The 17494-nt window shown below is 34.4% G+C and overlaps 1 protein-coding gene across 3 annotated transcripts in view; it reads right to left on the bottom strand.

The window, feature by feature from the left end:
- Positions 1-13981, bottom strand: part of LOC113505367 (Kv channel-interacting protein 4-like) — a 114607-nt gene extending 100626 nt beyond the window's left edge. The window contains exon 1 of one of the 3 annotated variants that reach the window (XM_026888025.1): positions 13331-13981. In XM_026888025.1, the coding sequence (XP_026743826.1) occupies positions 13331-13520 (190 nt within the window). In that variant the 5' untranslated portion in view covers positions 13521-13981. Of the gene's footprint in view, positions 1-1712; positions 6060-13330 lie in introns of those variants that run through there. The other 2 variants (XM_026888026.1, XM_026888028.1) reach the window with 2 other exon arrangements.
- Between the last annotated feature and the right edge of the window lie 3513 nt (positions 13982-17494).

Below are 17494 nucleotides of genomic sequence, written 5' to 3'. Positions count from 1 at the left end.
ACAGATGGGTTATTCGGATAACGTGTTCTGTTATTCTAAGTAAAAACACAGATTGATGAAGTCCGATTACTGATCGCATTCTTTGCAAAATAAAAAATCGTAAATAAATCATGTAAGAACGTATGTATCAATCGTAATAATTTTCAGCAAATTACCACATCATTATAATGAGAACGAAACTTTTGAAATAACGAATGCGCATCACATTTAAAGTTACAAACGTGCTACAAATAACACCTCATCATTTTTAATCAGTTGACGAGTAACTCGATTACTGTCAATTTTGACAGTTATTAACGATATCGATAATTAAACCAGTCGTACATTCATTGGTCTGTGTATTTCTGAAAGTGATTAAAATCCAAATATGCCAAGTTAACGTTTGGGGATGCTTCAGCAAATTTTGAAGTTTGTTTCCTTTAAATTTTCGTCTTCTCACTTGTGAACATATGTGGCAAAAGAACAGAGAATACACATGAATATTTATGTAATTTTAGCTTTGTAAGCCTGTTTGTAATTCAATTGGCTAAAGTCCCACGGTGGGCGCCAGTATTTGCTAAACAAAGTTTGTGGGTAGTAAAATCACAACCCAGTTTACACATTTGTGATTATTTAAAACTCAATTCGCAAGACTTTAATTGACTTGCTTATGATTCAAATTATACATTTCCTAATCAACTTTATTAGTTCACAAGTTTACCGGGGTACTAAGTAATCATCAAATAAGACTTGTATTAAATTATGGTGCGTTTGAATCAGGCCTTAGTAAACAAGCTTTATTTATGCTAATTCATGCCACAATATAACCAAACGAAGTGTTGTAACAAATCAATGTAGAAAGACAATGATAAGCCGCAATTCATTTGTCAACGTCAAGATTTGGCCCAGTTATCAAAACGCAGGTGTTACAAAAGATTGAAAGATACGTAACGAATTGTGGAGTGTTTTCAGACTTCACTACAAACGATCGCTGGCTCTGACAAACAACGCTTGAGGGTTTGTTGGAGTGACGAGCCTGTTTGGGAACGAGATGACAAACACAATGGAGTTCTAAGCCCCTGAATGACACCTTCATTATAGACGGTGACGGCCAGCAAATACTCGACGAATTGTTACCGCGCTTCACAAGTGTTTTGAAAAGTATGCTGACAAGCCTAATGGTCTCCAGTGCCTATACTATGACCGATGGTGATATGATAATAGAAGCGAGAGGGGCTCTACTGTGCATAGCGGTCTTTCACTTCCATATTTGCAATTTTCCTGATTTCAGAGTTCATGGTTTAAGCACAGGGCTTATTAAAACGTCAAAAGTTATCACGATATGTTAATATTAAATTTTGTGTTATTGGAATTTATAAAAAAGTATGAGTTTTCAATCTGAATAACGTAAATATTGTATGATAAATGTTCCGTAGAAAAACTTGTGTAATAATTTGAAGTAAACCTGCATCGATTAAAGTCTAAAATAAATAGATACCTATACGTAGGTCTATCGACATGAACAACGTTTTAGTCAAAATAATATTCAGTAAAATAGAAAAGTTTAATCCTAATTCCCGGACCCGCTATCAATCAAACCTGTTTCGCTTTAAATATTATTCGCTTTAAATATTATCCGCTTTTTTCTACGTAAAATCTGTGATATTAGGCGTGAAAATAAATGGATGTATAAAAGAGATGTATTCCAGATAATACAATTTGGGAGCACTCACTAGCGATTTGTTTCAGCGCCGTCACGGCCGATTTAATAGTGTTCAATGTACGTCGCCGCAGATTCTTCTTCGCAGAAAAGTTTTCCATATCAATATTCACTGACATTTTAATTTGCACCCTAACTTCTAACTAATAGACACTATTTTGTATTGTTTTTTGTAACACTGCGCACTGAACACCTTTTGTTTCGGAAGCTCGGAATATACTGCGCGTAAATGCATATCAGTAACAGTCAGTACAGTCGAATTCTAAACTCTTTATAACGAACAGCGGAATGTATGGAGACGCATACTAACATTACTAACGGCTCTGGTAATAATTTCGTGTTATAACTGCAATTACCGTCCTATGCCAAAGTCTTGTCGTATTGTGTTTATTGCTGAAGTTTCTTCATGTATGACGTCATTTGTTGGAGTTGTTGGATTCGCTTGTGTTTTATTGTCAAACGAGTGCGTAAGTAAATATTTTGACTGGAATATTTAGTTTCAATTTCTAAATTAAATTATGTATTAGGATGTCTTTACAGACGTAATAATGTGCTTTAAAACGTGACGAAATTTTCTTCTTTACTTTTTCAATTTTCTCCTCTTTTTGCCATCAAACCTAGGACTACTTTTATGGTTAACATAAATTTCGGCTCATAATTTTATATTACTTAAAATGACACATTCTTATAACTAATTTACGCAAAGGCTAATATAAAAAGCTTTTCAGTTTAATTAATTCCGTGCAAATGTATTTTTTTTTCCAAACAAAGAAATTAAATATGTATTAAAAATTGTATTCGACGCCATAACTTTGTAATCCTAAATACAATTTTTCAACGTACAATCCCGATTAAATCATCTAAGCACGTGGTATTCCAGAGCTTCCGATACATAAGCATATTAGCACCTGATAAATTTAAGACCAATTTACAGAGAGATGAGTATAACGCTAAATGTATACAATCGCCAACGCGGTAAACAACTTCTATTCTTAACCTGACAGCCGGTAGAGATCAGGTTCATTATCAAACGGAGACTTTACGAGACCAATATCGACAGTACGAATGAGGTTTTATGATAGCACACATTACGATCCCGTGTTTTGATAACGTTCGGATGAAAATCTCGTTCGGTTTTCAGTGTGACGTAACAAGTAACATTGTTAAATGTAAATCCGCGAGAGATAAATCAACTCTAATACAATCGAAACGCTTGTATTTATTTACACAGGCCGAGTTTAACTTATATATTTTTTTCACACAAATCCCTCATACATTTTGCCGGCCATTTTTATATCGAGTGCGTCAATTGGATTGCCGAAATGAGACTACATTTTACTGTGAAGGTCGAAAGAATATTTAATTGTAAGACCTTGGCTGGAACATTGTGCAGAGTCCATAATTTATTATAAAAAGGTAATTAATTATGTAAAGACGGACGGACAGATAAAATTCTTCAGATGTGTGAAACAGTGCAGCAGCGGCTAGTGTCCTTGCCGTGTTGTGTTCCAAACTTGAAATGGTTTTTGCTTATTTTTAATTATTTATTTACGTTTTGTTTTTATCCGGTTTTTATTTTGCTTTTGAAAGTATCAATACGTGTTTGTCAATATTGTTTGTGACATTTCAGAGTATTCATAGTAAAGCAGTAAAAACTAAAAATAGTAAACGAGCAATAAAATTTAAACAGTATCGCTTAAACACACCTTGGTTACAAATCTGCATGAATAATGAGTATTTTGTGTCACAACGAGCTAATATCAAATTTGCGCGAAATGCATGTTGTTTAGAGGTAAACGCCAACAATTTCCCAAATGATCCTTATAACTATAGCATTATAGTTTGAATTTGAATGCGATTAGTTAGAAATGATTGATGAGGCGTATTGTACGATGTAGCTGTACCGTGGAGTATAAATTAAACTGTATGTTAATGGGCCGTAAATCTATTTGCGTATTAACTTTTAGGTTACTCGCAGAAGTTTCAATTTGATATATTGTCAACACAGATTGGTTTTTGAACTTTCAATTGTTATTTATGTGGTTATAAATTAAAGAGTGGCATTTTCTTTTGCGAGTGAGAAGTGGGACAAGGTGAGGACTTATTTATCTGCTAAATTAATCTGAAAGGGAGCATAAGGTTAGGCATATAAGTAAATAAATGTAACGTGTGATAACACTCTCCTTTTTGCAATTTATTGTTGAAAAGCTCAGTGTTCAGCAGACATGGCTAAAAACTAATTTGCAAAGAAAAATGTATCGTATCGAATTAATGACCGTACCAACGGTTGTTTAACCGCTTATTTTTAGTGTGTAGTTGTTATAGCGACAACAAAAAGAAATCATCTGTGATAATTCAAACTCTCTAGCTGTCACTGTTCATTAAATACAGCCTGGTTCAGACGGATGGACAGAGTGCCAGACGGTACCATCATAGTAATATACTGCTTAACGTACAGAACCCTAAAACTTGTAATTATCAATTGTACAATGTATGAATGCATAATCTCTTCACTAAGCTATTTAGTCATTGATAAATAGCCCTAATTTCCAGTGGTATAAGAGCCACAACACAGCAAGCTTTAGGTCACCTTTGCTTTTATTAGAGGTCTATTCCTGTCCGCATTGCACTAATGGACCAAACTATTGTGGTGCTAATGGACCGCCCTATACCAATGCAGTTTAGAGAACAAGTATTTCAAACTATTATACTATATTTAAAACAAATACTTGGTTAATTTTGTAATATAAAACATTGTTTAGAACAAATCAATTTTGTATTAGTTTCATCTCTCTGCCCTGTTCGTAATTATTAGGAGTTGGCGTAGTGCGTCTCTTGTTTTTTTACTATTGGATTAGTTTTCTTTTAATATTGAATGCAATAAAAAAATAAGTATTCAGTATTTTCTCTCTTACTTTGTCTTTTATTGTCTTTAAGCCAATCTGTCTATCTCTATTTCGGTTATTCTCTAAATGTATAGGTACAGGCAGTACAAGTTACTGCTGGACCTGCGATTGTCATAAGTAACACTAATTGTACCCATTTATTAAAATGTAATTTCCCTCACTCTTAATTTTTCCCAATGCGATAATTTCTTAAATAAGATTTTTGAATTTCTCTTGTTACGCAATTACATGTCAGGCCGTTTTAGGTTTGTGTAATAAGTTGTCCTGTTTTGTCGGCACTTATTATACAAACGAAGTCAGTAGCTGTGATTAAAAACAATTAGAAATGATAATGGCCGAAAAACTGACTTTCTATCATTTGTCCTCAATAAAATAAATCATTATTCTAGCTGGGAGTTATGAGTGGATTTACATTAAAGCACTACCATCGCAGAGCGATGTCTCTCTTCCTCACCTATTATGTATATTTCTTTAAGGCTCGTGATAGGCTTTCTGGCCAAACTTTCTTTAACTAAAACGAAACAAACGAAGTCAGTAACTGTGTTTAAAAACAAATAACACTGATAATGGGCGACAAATTATCATACAACAGTCCAATATTATTCTAGTTAGTAGTAGTATTTTTTATTGAAATAAAACAAGTCCGCCGCACATGCCCATCATTGCAACCAGGATCAATAATGATAACCAAAGTAAACCATCTAGCACTTAAGCGCGGTATGTCCCAGGGAAACGAAAAACAGTCTTGGAACCCGCATTAAAAATAATCGGAAGAACTAAATAGGAGGACTATTAAAGTACCTATAACTAAAAGCTATTGCGAAAGCGAGACAAAGCACTACACGGTGTAGAGCTTTGTCTCTTTTCCTCACCTGCTATAATATTTGCCCTCCATACACATCTTTCTTTAATTAGACTAGGCTAGACCTGCCAAAGTCTAGACTTCGTGAATCGCTTGTAATTGGTTTAAGTACGTAAATAAAACTTTTAGTATCTTTTTATTACTTATGAAGTTGTAAGTTACTTTGTATTTTGTTGTTTAGTTAGTGAAGCCTTTGTTTTCTGAGGTAATTTTAGTATATTGATGTGAATATATCAATGTATTGGCTTTTGTCTTTTTGCCGTTGCTTGTATTGATTTGTATGTCTACTAGGGTTCACGATTGATTTTGAATTTTAACAAGGAAAGGACTGCTTGAGACGCACTGACGATAAAGCAAATTATCACGAAGCAACTTGGATCAGAAATATTGGAATTCCACCCTTCCCTTTGCAGGAAGAGATCTGAGCACTGCAGTTGGACGATATTTATAAACTGGCATTATTACTATTCATTAGACATAAGATTTGAAACATAAATATTACTAGAATTAAGGAATTTTTAGAGAATAACAATACTATAATGTTAACTTAAATTTCCGTATATATCCAAAAATGAATTGTTAAAACTCAATTTTCTGCGAATAAAAAACTGAACAATTCTGAATCGAATTTGATTTTATTACGTGGAAATGATGAATGTTAAAAACAAATTGTAAGCTTTGACTGTTTGGCATTTAAATTAATGGATCGGTTTATTAAAATAGTTGATCGTTTTTTTCGCGGAAAAAATAAATGACAGAGAAATGTTAAATAAGGTACGATTTCGAAAAAGTTTAAAAAGTGTTTTAAATCTAGTTTTGCAGACTGATTCGATATGCCTTTTTTTTGTTTAAACTCTCTTCGATTTTTTTCTCTCTGTCTAGTCACGCATTTTTCGTGGAAAACAGATTTTAGTCTTTTTTTTTCGGTAAGGCGGGAGAATCCTCATTGACACCCACTCCCTCGGGTTTTGCTGATTAAACCTGAACCGCCGTGCTATGTCGGTGTATGGCAATGCGTTGCAATCGTTCATACACCGACCGAAACAGGTTTTAGCCTAAGGTTTAAAAAAAAAGAAAAAGATATTCAAAAAAATGAATTGTCTTTATTATACTTCATCTGGTACGGCAGAAAAATACATGGTCGAAGACGTATCAATAAAAATCAATAAAATTAGTTTCATTAGTTTACTTTTAATCTGTCTGAGGAATCCAAATGCACTTTATTACGTAAACGTTGCGGATATATTAAAGAAACGAGAGTTCAGCAAAACCGTTTTATTCCAGAGCAAAACTTTCGTGCAAATATAACAAAACATTATCGTAAACTTATTTTTGGTAACGACTTTAGTTTTTCAAAACACTTGAACACTTTTCACATAAAATAAAACGCTGTTTTCTTTTGGAATATCTTTTCTTCTAAATCTTTTGAAATTGAACAAAACATGGGATTTTTAAAGAACCTTTCGAAGGCGATTAAATATGAGATGATGACATCATAAATGCGGACAACATCTCATACATTGTTCTGAATCCAAAGTAAGTTGCTAAAGCACTTGTGTTATGGAATTCAGATACAACGAAGGTACCAAAAACACCGAGACCCGAGACAATGTAGAAATGTGAATCTTTACATTGACCCAACCGGGGATTGAACCCGGGACCTCAGAGCTAGCGACACCTTGAAACCGGTGCGTACGCCACTCGACCACGGTCGTCGTCACAACAACAAGTCCTGTTTTTTTGCACTTGAATATCCAATGACCCATAGCCTTAGTTGCACACACATTTATTCAGTCGCCATTCCTCATAATAAACAACAATATTATTATTATTAATCTACAATCATCTCATAAACTTTTTTCAGGTGTGGAAGCGGATCTCACTACGCACTAGGGCGCCATCTTGTTTTCAGAACGTCAGCAAAATGCTTCAGATTACCTAAAGATACTACATGCACATAAGTACTGTCTCCATTTAAACCTCATGATATTAACGTCCATTTAAATCAATACTGTTTGGATAAACCACCGAAGTGTTGACTTAATACAGTTAACTACGTCACATATCATTGTCATATGGGATTCCCGTTGCTGACGTCACGAGCCCGCAATAGCCAGCATTACGCTGTCAAATACTATTATCTAGGTTTAAGTGTAGTGAGCTAATTGTAAATGTTTCGATAAGCATTCAATATGTATAATTGGTCGGTTTGGAGAGTTTAGATACATTATGATTGTTAGTTTACTGTTATTGTTACTCGTGACAATAAAGAAACGGTTAATCGCCCGACTAGTTTTCAAGTCCGATTAGTCTCGGCGGCGGGTTCGCGAGTTTATTTAAGACTCGCGAACCCGCCGCCGAGACTCACCGTCGTTTCAGCTTTTTCTGGTTGGTTCCGAAACTAGTCGAGCGATCTTGATAGTTACGCGTAAGTAAACCATTCTTTAAGAATTCTGAATTTTATTCTTAGAATAGTCGAGCTCTAAATCAGTATAAACTTCTATGAAAGTACAGGCCAAGAATTTATGGTCGACAAATTGAATTATCACCCCAATCTGCCGAAAAAAAAGTTGAGGTCTAAAGAGGGTCTTATACATCTAGGAACTAAGTTGTGATTAATCTTTTAGTTCTTATAACTTGCTTTTTTCTACCAAACGGGAATTCTAATGCTGTAAATGTTTTATTAGAAACCAAGCATTCTAGGCATAAGGCCTTCTAGGATTTGTATATTTGATATCGTAGCATATTTAATCCAAGCTATATGCTGTCACAGAAGATTTTAAAACACGCTATGACAACTTTTCTATTGCGCGTTCCTATATGTATAACTTTCCTTCTATTTTTGAGAGTCAGTTGAAAAATAACACAAACCTTCTCAACAACTGGTAGACAACATCGAAATGATACCCGAACATCATTTCCGTACATTCTTCGTAGCATTTTGAATCGAAACCATTAAGGACTTTATCGCTTATTCACTGCGCCAATCCCATTAATGATACAAGGATACTGCAAAGGAGTTATGAATAAGGTGACGGCGGTATTTCGATTTCCTATCATAAACGAAGGAAATTGGGAAGACTCGATTTGCATTCGTAAACGTTATTATGAGTGTTAGTAAGAATTAACAAGTGTTTGTTTTGAAGATTGCTTGGTTATTGAGGCGAGTGACCTATTTCTTTTTATGAGCGATAGCACTGCTTTTCGCCAGAGTATTACCTAGCAGTTATTTTAATATATTAATATCAAAATAGTGCGGCCTTCGTTGGAACCTTTTTTAATGCAATGTTATTAAGAAGGGCTCTTAATTTTATTTTTAGTATTTTTGTTACATTATTTTTGTCTAGTTATCATATACACAGGTCATGACACAGCGAAGCCACAGGAGTTAGGGTCCCATTTTTAATTGTAAAATTCTCTGACTGCATGTGAAGCAGATATATAATTTGTTCACTTACACTTATACGCGAAACGCTAGTACTAACTAATTTACAAATAAAAATCAATTTAAATAAAAACGCTTTAGAATTATTAACTTATGCTCCCACAAAACCATATTACGCTATTTATATATTTAAAATACACTTAAAGCTATGTCAGGCATGTAGCTACAGAAGTTCCACAATAGTTTACTTCACAAGGATTAACGATCTACAGCGTAAGCAAACTTTAATTCAAATGGAATCTCCTTAAGTGCTCATTGTTTCACGAATATTTTATCTCTGTAAACATTTGTTCTGAATTATCTCTTGCCTCTTTTCAGAGCCATTACACAATTCACTGGAGGGTTAACGGGTCGCATTCAGACGAACGTACAAACATACATACGAGCAAACAGTAATTAAGCTTGATCGTAATTGACTCATGATCGAGAACATTAATTGTCTACTGACATGTACTTGAGATGTTGATAAATGACATTGTTTATGTAAATTATGATCCGATTTCATTTGATTTGTGATTGTAGGGTAATGTGAAGACTGACGATAATGCATGCTTTAAAAGAAACTGGTTGTGTTTTAAATATAGTTTTAGAGGTGGGAATTAACTGTTTTTTCTAAGATAACTTAGAAAAAAAACTGCACCAGTGTGACTCGAGGGTTCTGTACAATCTGGCTAATTAAAAATTTATTTGAAAGGAAAATTTTTGACCCTCTCACAAAATTTTGAATTTATTTTTTTAGATACAGTTTGTTGACAAATGGCCAGACATCAGGACAAAGAGAAAAAGCCTTGCTAATATGGGTCCGTTATTATTCTTTTGGGTACGCGATTTTAAAGATTTTTTTTAGTGCCACTATTTTGCTATATTTTCACGTATATGATCAGTACCAAGTTAAAATATGACAGCTGTTGTTTTTTACATCAAACAATTGTAAAACCCTCTCGATAGGTCGTCTCTTTATTCATGTAAAAAAGTACCTAATTAACACAGCTTGTTGTTATTCCCAAAACATAAATTATAAAACTCCAAAACAGAAAAATAAAAAACGCCTCGCGCCGCTACTTTTTTCTAATACATTAAACAACAATTAAGCTAATAATTTCCATAATTCGTGAAAACGGTGGAAACCAGACACTCGTAATAATAAATTTTACGTAATTCTACTAGGCGATGTAAAAATGATTTACGTGAACATTATGCTCTGCTAATTTAGAAGTATTGTATAATAAATTAACACGTTTCCCGCCCTGTCATTTAGGCTTGAATTAATATTATTTATGTTCCTAGTTGCTGACTAAGTTCTGCGTGATTGTTGTCAGGGTTTTAAATTAGATTTATGCGAACATTTTTTGCTGGAAATTTACGATTTGTTAGATATTGTTAACTGTTTTTGTGTAGATTTACTAAACAAAACATGATTTAGACTGTTGTTAATGATATTTAAGTCCCTCATTTGTAACGATAAATTGCTACTCATAGCTCAAGCTTTAAAGCACAAGTGCGAGTCAGACTCGCGACGAGAATCGACGAAGGAAGGGAATGTTACAAAAAAATACAAGTAAGGAATCAAAATTGTTCATCCAGCCTGAACTTTAATTTTCGTAGGTATTTATCGTTAAAGCATATAATTATGATGATTTTATTTGAAACATTCAGCTTCATGGTCCACGATATCTTGCTTGGTGACATACGGCCATATGGACAGATAGCGGTAATAGGGTTCTAGTTTTGACCTTTGGATAAAACCTAAAAACGGATTGTTAATCACTAAGTATTTGCTAAGCGAATATGTTATTATTTTTTTAATTAACCGTTAAATTATTTTGCTATGTCCCAAATTACAAATTTGAACCATAGTGATGTAATTGCTCCAAAAAAGAAATTAAATCAAGTTGCTGCACTCGATATATGGATCAACCATTCTCGAATTTAACCCAATAAAAGCATTGCCAGCATTGCCCAATATTGCCTTGTTAAGAATACGCTTTGTGCATTTGAGCTTACATAGACCAGTTACACCGCTGTTGTGAACAATTCCTTGTCGGGGCAATTTTCTCTGTGGCATTACTCGTATGTGCACGTCCCTAGTGACCGGACGATAGTTACGAGTAGGGCCATACTGGGGGACTCAGTGTCGTAATTTCTTGTTGATTGTAGATAAGTAAAAGTTTCGTTATAAAAGGGATGAAATTTTGGAAAAAGATCGTAAAATGTTGCACGGAAAATAAATGTTGAATAGTAGGCTCAAGTTATAACGAAAAGCTAACTTTCTGATACAGATGTAAAAAAACTGTTAGTTTTTTGAGGAGCATACGTATACCTAATTGTTAATAAACAGGCTAAAATTAGAATACGTAAAACTTGGATAAAACTTTAGGTCCGAAGATTAAATGTCTATACCTGCAAAAGTGCCGAAACGTCATTCCGCCCTCACCCAAAAATTCCCAATAAGCAATACCAATGCCATATAATATATGACGTTTTCTAGAATTCAACTAGGACCTACTGAGTTTTACTGACCAATACGTCACAACTAAACTATTACGTCACTGATCGACCTTTACGTTGAAATACAACCTTTGCATGTACTAGCGGCATATCACCCGCTCTGAAAGAGATTCTCGCTGTTGTAAAAGTGAGACAGCGCTCTACACTGCATATATTGCCGTCTCTGTTTATCCCTGCTTGAGTTTGTCGAAGGTCCCAAGAAGTCAAACGTCATAATTTACGTAGGTCAAAACTCTTGGGAATAGCGAATGGCTCAATTTGCGTGACGTGAAAAATGAGACGTGGGTCTCGTATGTATCGTAAAATTCGTATATCAATACGTGTAAATTAACTTGAAATGTCTTTCTGTAATGACAAAATAATATTTCCTTTTTTATTCTGTAACAGTTATTTGAGCGATATTTATGTACGCTATAAAAAGATATGGATATTGTTTGTCATACTATGTATTCGTTTTGGATAAACTTCAATATTTTACTGTTCAACAAAAGGAGTAACTTGGCCAAGGCGAGGAAAGCTGCGAAGCAAAATTAGTTCCTTAAAATAATTAGGCAAGTGAAACCTTATAATTCAACTAGTCTGTTAGAAATATTTCGTACAAAAAAGTATATAGAAGAAGATAAGAATAAACATTTCTATTTGAGATAGTGAGGTCAATATTTTCGGTCTCTGTCAACGATACATTTTATATGAGCCGGCTAAACATATATTTGGATGGTTTACTACATAAATAACGTAAATGTCTCGAAGCCTTACCATATATCAATTTGAGGGACTACCTTTGGAACAGTTGTGGTTGGATGTTTCCGAGATGAGAGTATTTTGTATATGTAATGAATAATGAAATGCAAAATGAGTTAAAGATGTAGCAGAGTGGTATTAGCTTTTTAACTCCATCAAGTAATTGTAGTTTTGACAATAGTTTTGACGACCAACATTTGAGCAGCAATAATTTTAAGCAACATTAGAATTGGGTATAATTATTTTATAGAAACTTATTAGATCAAACGTTCGTGAATCAAACAAATATTAGTCCTTTCGGGGATCGAACTAGCTACATGTTACGCACAGTGGGTTTGGCATAATCATCTCTACCAGCCCACCAACCAGGATTTTGCAAAAAATGGCCTAAAGTTAAATATTTGGGTTTCGTGTAGGTAACTCAGATGGACGGTATATTTTAAAAGGTAAAATGGCCATTCAAGAGTCCAAATTACAAATCTTTCTTCACTGAATAAACAGATCACTGTATATATACCAAGCAACTTATAGTTAAACTATGGCGTATTCAAAACTGATGTAATCGATTTTCCGTATCGGAAATTTCATTAATACCGCAAAGAGTGAAACTTGCTCCGTTGAAGTTGCTCGCTCTGTGAAGTTTGATACGAAATTGTTTATCAACTCTACACCAAATATGGTATTTTGTATTTCAATAGCTGAGTAGTTATAAAATGTGATTGGAAAGTTTTGATATGGACTAATAACATACACGAAATTTCAATAATATTCTTTAAAGTAATACTGTTGACATTGTCAAAAAGAGACGCCGTAACGGCAGTATAGAGTGCTGTCTCGCTTCCACAATTCAATAGCTATGAGGCTATGGCTATGAGGCAGTCACAAAGCCCCAGCTTCGATAATTAAGTTACGTTAGTTTCTCTTTACCGTTTCAACAGTATGGCTTCGTTTGTACTGGCCAAAGTAATTTAGATAAATAAATTTAAAACTAAATTCAATTTTCTATTTATCATAATTTCATGTTAGGTTAACGCTAACAAATTATACAAAGTCGACGAGATAATTAAATGAAGCTTAACGAGTGAATCTTTTTCCGCATTATCATTTTAAATGAAAATGCGCAACACAGGATAATTATGGAGCGGGCCGTTAAAAAAAGGGAAACTCACTTATAACATTTCTCACCGAACTCCGAGTATTCTTCCAGAGGAAATGAAAAAAGCGCACAAAACGTTCACATAACGTGGTCTCCCTGACTGGCGGGGAAGGCTCGCTGTCTGAGAACCTGACCCTCTTCTTGCTCCGTTTACCCTTGCTCGTTTTCCCAGACCTTTTATTCTTCACTAAGCTCGACTTCATAATTCTCACTTCATTTGGAACCACAACACTCGCACTTGTTTGTCCGTTTTCATTATCCCCTTTGTCGGCTACATTTTTAGGTTTTTGTGTGACAATGTTCAGAGGTCGCTCACCAACGGCGCTTCTTCGCTTCCACTCTTTCAACTCCGTGCTTATGTTTTACGAACCGCGACGAATGTTCTCACATAGTGTTATGTGAGTATTGTTTACGCGACACACATTGTGAGTGCGACCGACAGTACTTATAGTTATGACGCGTGTGATTTGCTGAGTCTAGTCTACGCGACAGTTGGCTAAGTTTCAATATGCTACTATGAAACTATTAGAATATACATCAACGAGTCATACGTTTTGTGACAGCTCCGCGTGGAACATAACGAATTGATTGTAACTACAAGGGCTTGTTATTACGCATCTATCTATTGAGTACGAGCACTTTTTAGCAGATGTCTTCGACAATATTTAGAAGTTAATGCAAAACTGATGTGTGTTTGGTCACCTGCCAGCATATATTAAAAGATAATTTCGATGCGTTCCAATTATATCTAGCTGAATTGTCACCCAAGATATTAATGATGTGAAGACGAAAATAGAAGTGCATTTGCAGTATCATGTTGAAACATCATCTGTCACACGCGCTTCGAACTGACGAAGGTTCCAATACTGTGTAGTAGCTATTTACGTGCGTACAGCTGCTAGACAAATGAATCTGAATATTGAAACAGTTCGACGTCGAGGTAATTGGTCCGTTAACGGATTGGCAAATGTTTGTAAAAGCGTGGCTTGGTGACGTGAGATGCGTGAATGTTTCCCCGATGCTTACATACGTTGCGTAATTAGGCCGCGTCCGACAGCCATCGGGAACATGCGGAATATTACAATATTTGGTAAATATTTGGCAACCCACAAACACAATACTATCTCGTCTGTTATGAACTCAAAGGGATACCGTCATGTTTACAAACGATTTGCATTACACACAATTCCGATTGCTTTTTGGAATAAAACAGCCTATTGCTTATTCATTTGATGACTAATGAAAGATACGAATGAAAAACGGTAATGAGTTCTCCGCGTAAAAATTCAATTAAACAAAAGTGCTATAAAAGCGAATATCGATAAACTGACGGAATTGATAAAAAGTCCCGCGTTAAATAACTTCAATTTTTTTGAAGATTCGGAGTTTTGATAAAGGAACATTTTTCTTAGAAATCGTCAGCCAATTGAAAGGGAGCGTCACTGAATTTGCAAATGAATCATTTGCGTACCTTGGGCGGAATACTTTGGCGAGCTTTCTTCGTGGGAATTAACTGATTCCAAAAGATCCGAGGTTTTAAAGATCTAACCTGAAGGCGAATGTTCCCATTAAGTCGAGATGATTGCTTAAGGAAAGTCTTTTACATTTTAGTATTGTATTCAAAGAATTTACAGAATGATTTGAATATTATTACTTGTATTAGGTATATTTGCTACCTACGTATTTTGAAAGACTTCTTTTTTGGAGCAAAATTAAAAATAATTAGTTGAAAATTTATGGTATTATGAAAGTTAGTCGAAAATTGCTAAACTTATTATAACCTTATTGTGTCGATTTTGAACTAACTAAATAACATTTGTATTGTTCTAAATGAGTTGGGTGGTTACCGTGGAAAATATAAATTTATAATGCCTTGTCACATTTCCTTAACTGAAAATAGAAAAGCGAATTAAACTGATCTTAAATTTATTATGACTTAAAGATAAAAGATACTTTGGATTTCTCAAGGATACCATTTCCATTCTGTAATTGTCAGCTTCACAACGTTCTTTAATGGAAATTACTGAACAATGACAGTATAGCCAGCGTATGAAAGTAATTTATCACTGACCGAAACTTGAGCGAAGTTTTCAAAGGCACCAAGTATAATCAAGTTAGTAAGAAAGTCTCCACTGTAGCAGGTACTGATAGTGAATGTACGTATAATATCGTCTTAATTAGCTTAGAAGCAGATGATGAAGTATTTTCTGAATATTTGGCCATTGTGGAATTTCGACCTCAGTAAAATCCAAAAATAGTAGCAATAGCGATTTTTTGTTATTTAAAAAAACCTTGTATCGCGTAGGTTTTCACAAAAATTTAAGTCGCAGATACAAAGACTCAGGATAAGCATTCGTAGATCACAAGAAAGTTTCAACACATCACGCACAGTGGGATTGGCGTAGTTATCTGAACTACTAGGTTATCCATAATGATACTTATGACAGAACCAGATTAAACTTTATTCTATGTTTATAATTTTACAAACGATTCGATTGACAAAAAGTCACGATGTATTTTTTTTTTGTAAATACTAAAAACAGCTCCCGCTTTATTTTAAACGAATAACTCACTGTCATTGACCAATGTTTGTTCAACAGCTTTCACAAACATTGATTTCAGCTCTACAAAAAATAAAAACAGTTTTTTTTTATGTGGACCACATACATTGCTTTGTGGTATACAGGCCGCAGCACGTCACGCACAGAAGTGCGTAACTAGAATGATTTGAAAAAAGTAATGAAAAATAAATTTGAAATTTAACATCAGCACGATTTCTACATAATCTATTAGAAAGATGTAAAGTTAGTGAGCTTGCTTGTGATAAGTTTACCAATAGGAAGAAAGTTATGTTGGAGTGTCGTATACATACTCATCGAAAATATGGCCTAATGAATTAACTATTATCCTCATGACGGTGTACTAGGATTTTATCGAAGTTGATTGGACTTCCTTGATTATTATAAAACACTGTTGATCGGTGAACGAAAACATTGTGAGGAAATCTGGATTCAAAACATTGGAATCTGAAATCAACATCCCACAGTTGGCTAGCGTGGTGATCAGTGCTCAAAAATCTCCCATAGGGAAGAGACCTGTGCCCAGTAGTGGAACGCATTTAAGCTGGTTTTATTTAAAAAAATCATTACTGTGCACTTTTGACTTCGTCACAAATAATTCCTGATATATTAATTAATTCTCAATACAAAACGGTTTGGGTGATTGCTCATTAAAACCCTTACAATATTAGATAGCGTAGTTTGGAAGTTGAGGGTCAAAGCATTTAAATAGACAAAGTTGAGAGGTGTCCAAACTTATATTAATTGGATCCTATTCTGAATTATGTAGTCCCAACATAGTCCTACATTCTAAACAGTTTTCAATAGCTCGGTTTTAATTGTGTGGTTGCGACAGTGTGTTGTTTTAATGGTTATAAACTTCTTGGTAATTGAACTATATTGCGATGATGATAAGGCTTAGGTTTAAGATTTAACGTTGTAGGTAAATTATAACTTTTTGTTATTGTCGGTTGTTAAATGAATATATTTTTTTTATATCTTAAATCATCATCATCATTATATTACCCCATTGCTGCTGAATATTGTCTGTCTACGAGGAGTGCAAACTGTCCCGGTCTTAGGCCCGCATGGATCCATGATACTATTAGTTTTTATATTAGCACAACTCCTCACTGCTTTAAAAACCTTTTCTTTTCAATTCTCTTGGTCTACTACTATTGCTGGTAAATGCGGCCATATTTGTCAAGATCATGATACAATACTTTTTTATTATGCCCTGTAGTTTGAAACAAAACTGAAGTATATGAAATCTATATTTATCATGTTTTACAAAGTGAAATGCATCCAAGTATTGGTGTACCGCAGAGATGTGAAACATGAGTCAATTGTGCTTCGCTCGTTGCTCGTAACAGCCTCATTGACATTTGGCAGCGAAATATCGCCAAAATAAATTTATTGCTCTCCACTTTATATAACGATTTAACTTTATACTTGGCTGCCATATTTTGCTGAAATTTATTGGTTTGGTTATTACTGCAAAAAGGAATATCTTTGGATGGGACGATTAAAATGGTAATTTTTGTTTTACTTACATTACCGCACCTACCTTTGGTACCTACCACTTATGCATGTTTCATTTTTAAAACTGTCTATCTGGA

This window comes from Trichoplusia ni, chromosome 25 (genome assembly GCF_003590095.1).
Source record: "Trichoplusia ni isolate ovarian cell line Hi5 chromosome 25, tn1, whole genome shotgun sequence".
Classification (NCBI taxonomy): domain Eukaryota; kingdom Metazoa; phylum Arthropoda; class Insecta; order Lepidoptera; family Noctuidae; genus Trichoplusia; species Trichoplusia ni.
Note: the sequence above shows the minus strand (reverse complement) of the source record. Positions and strands in the feature narration are given on the sequence as shown.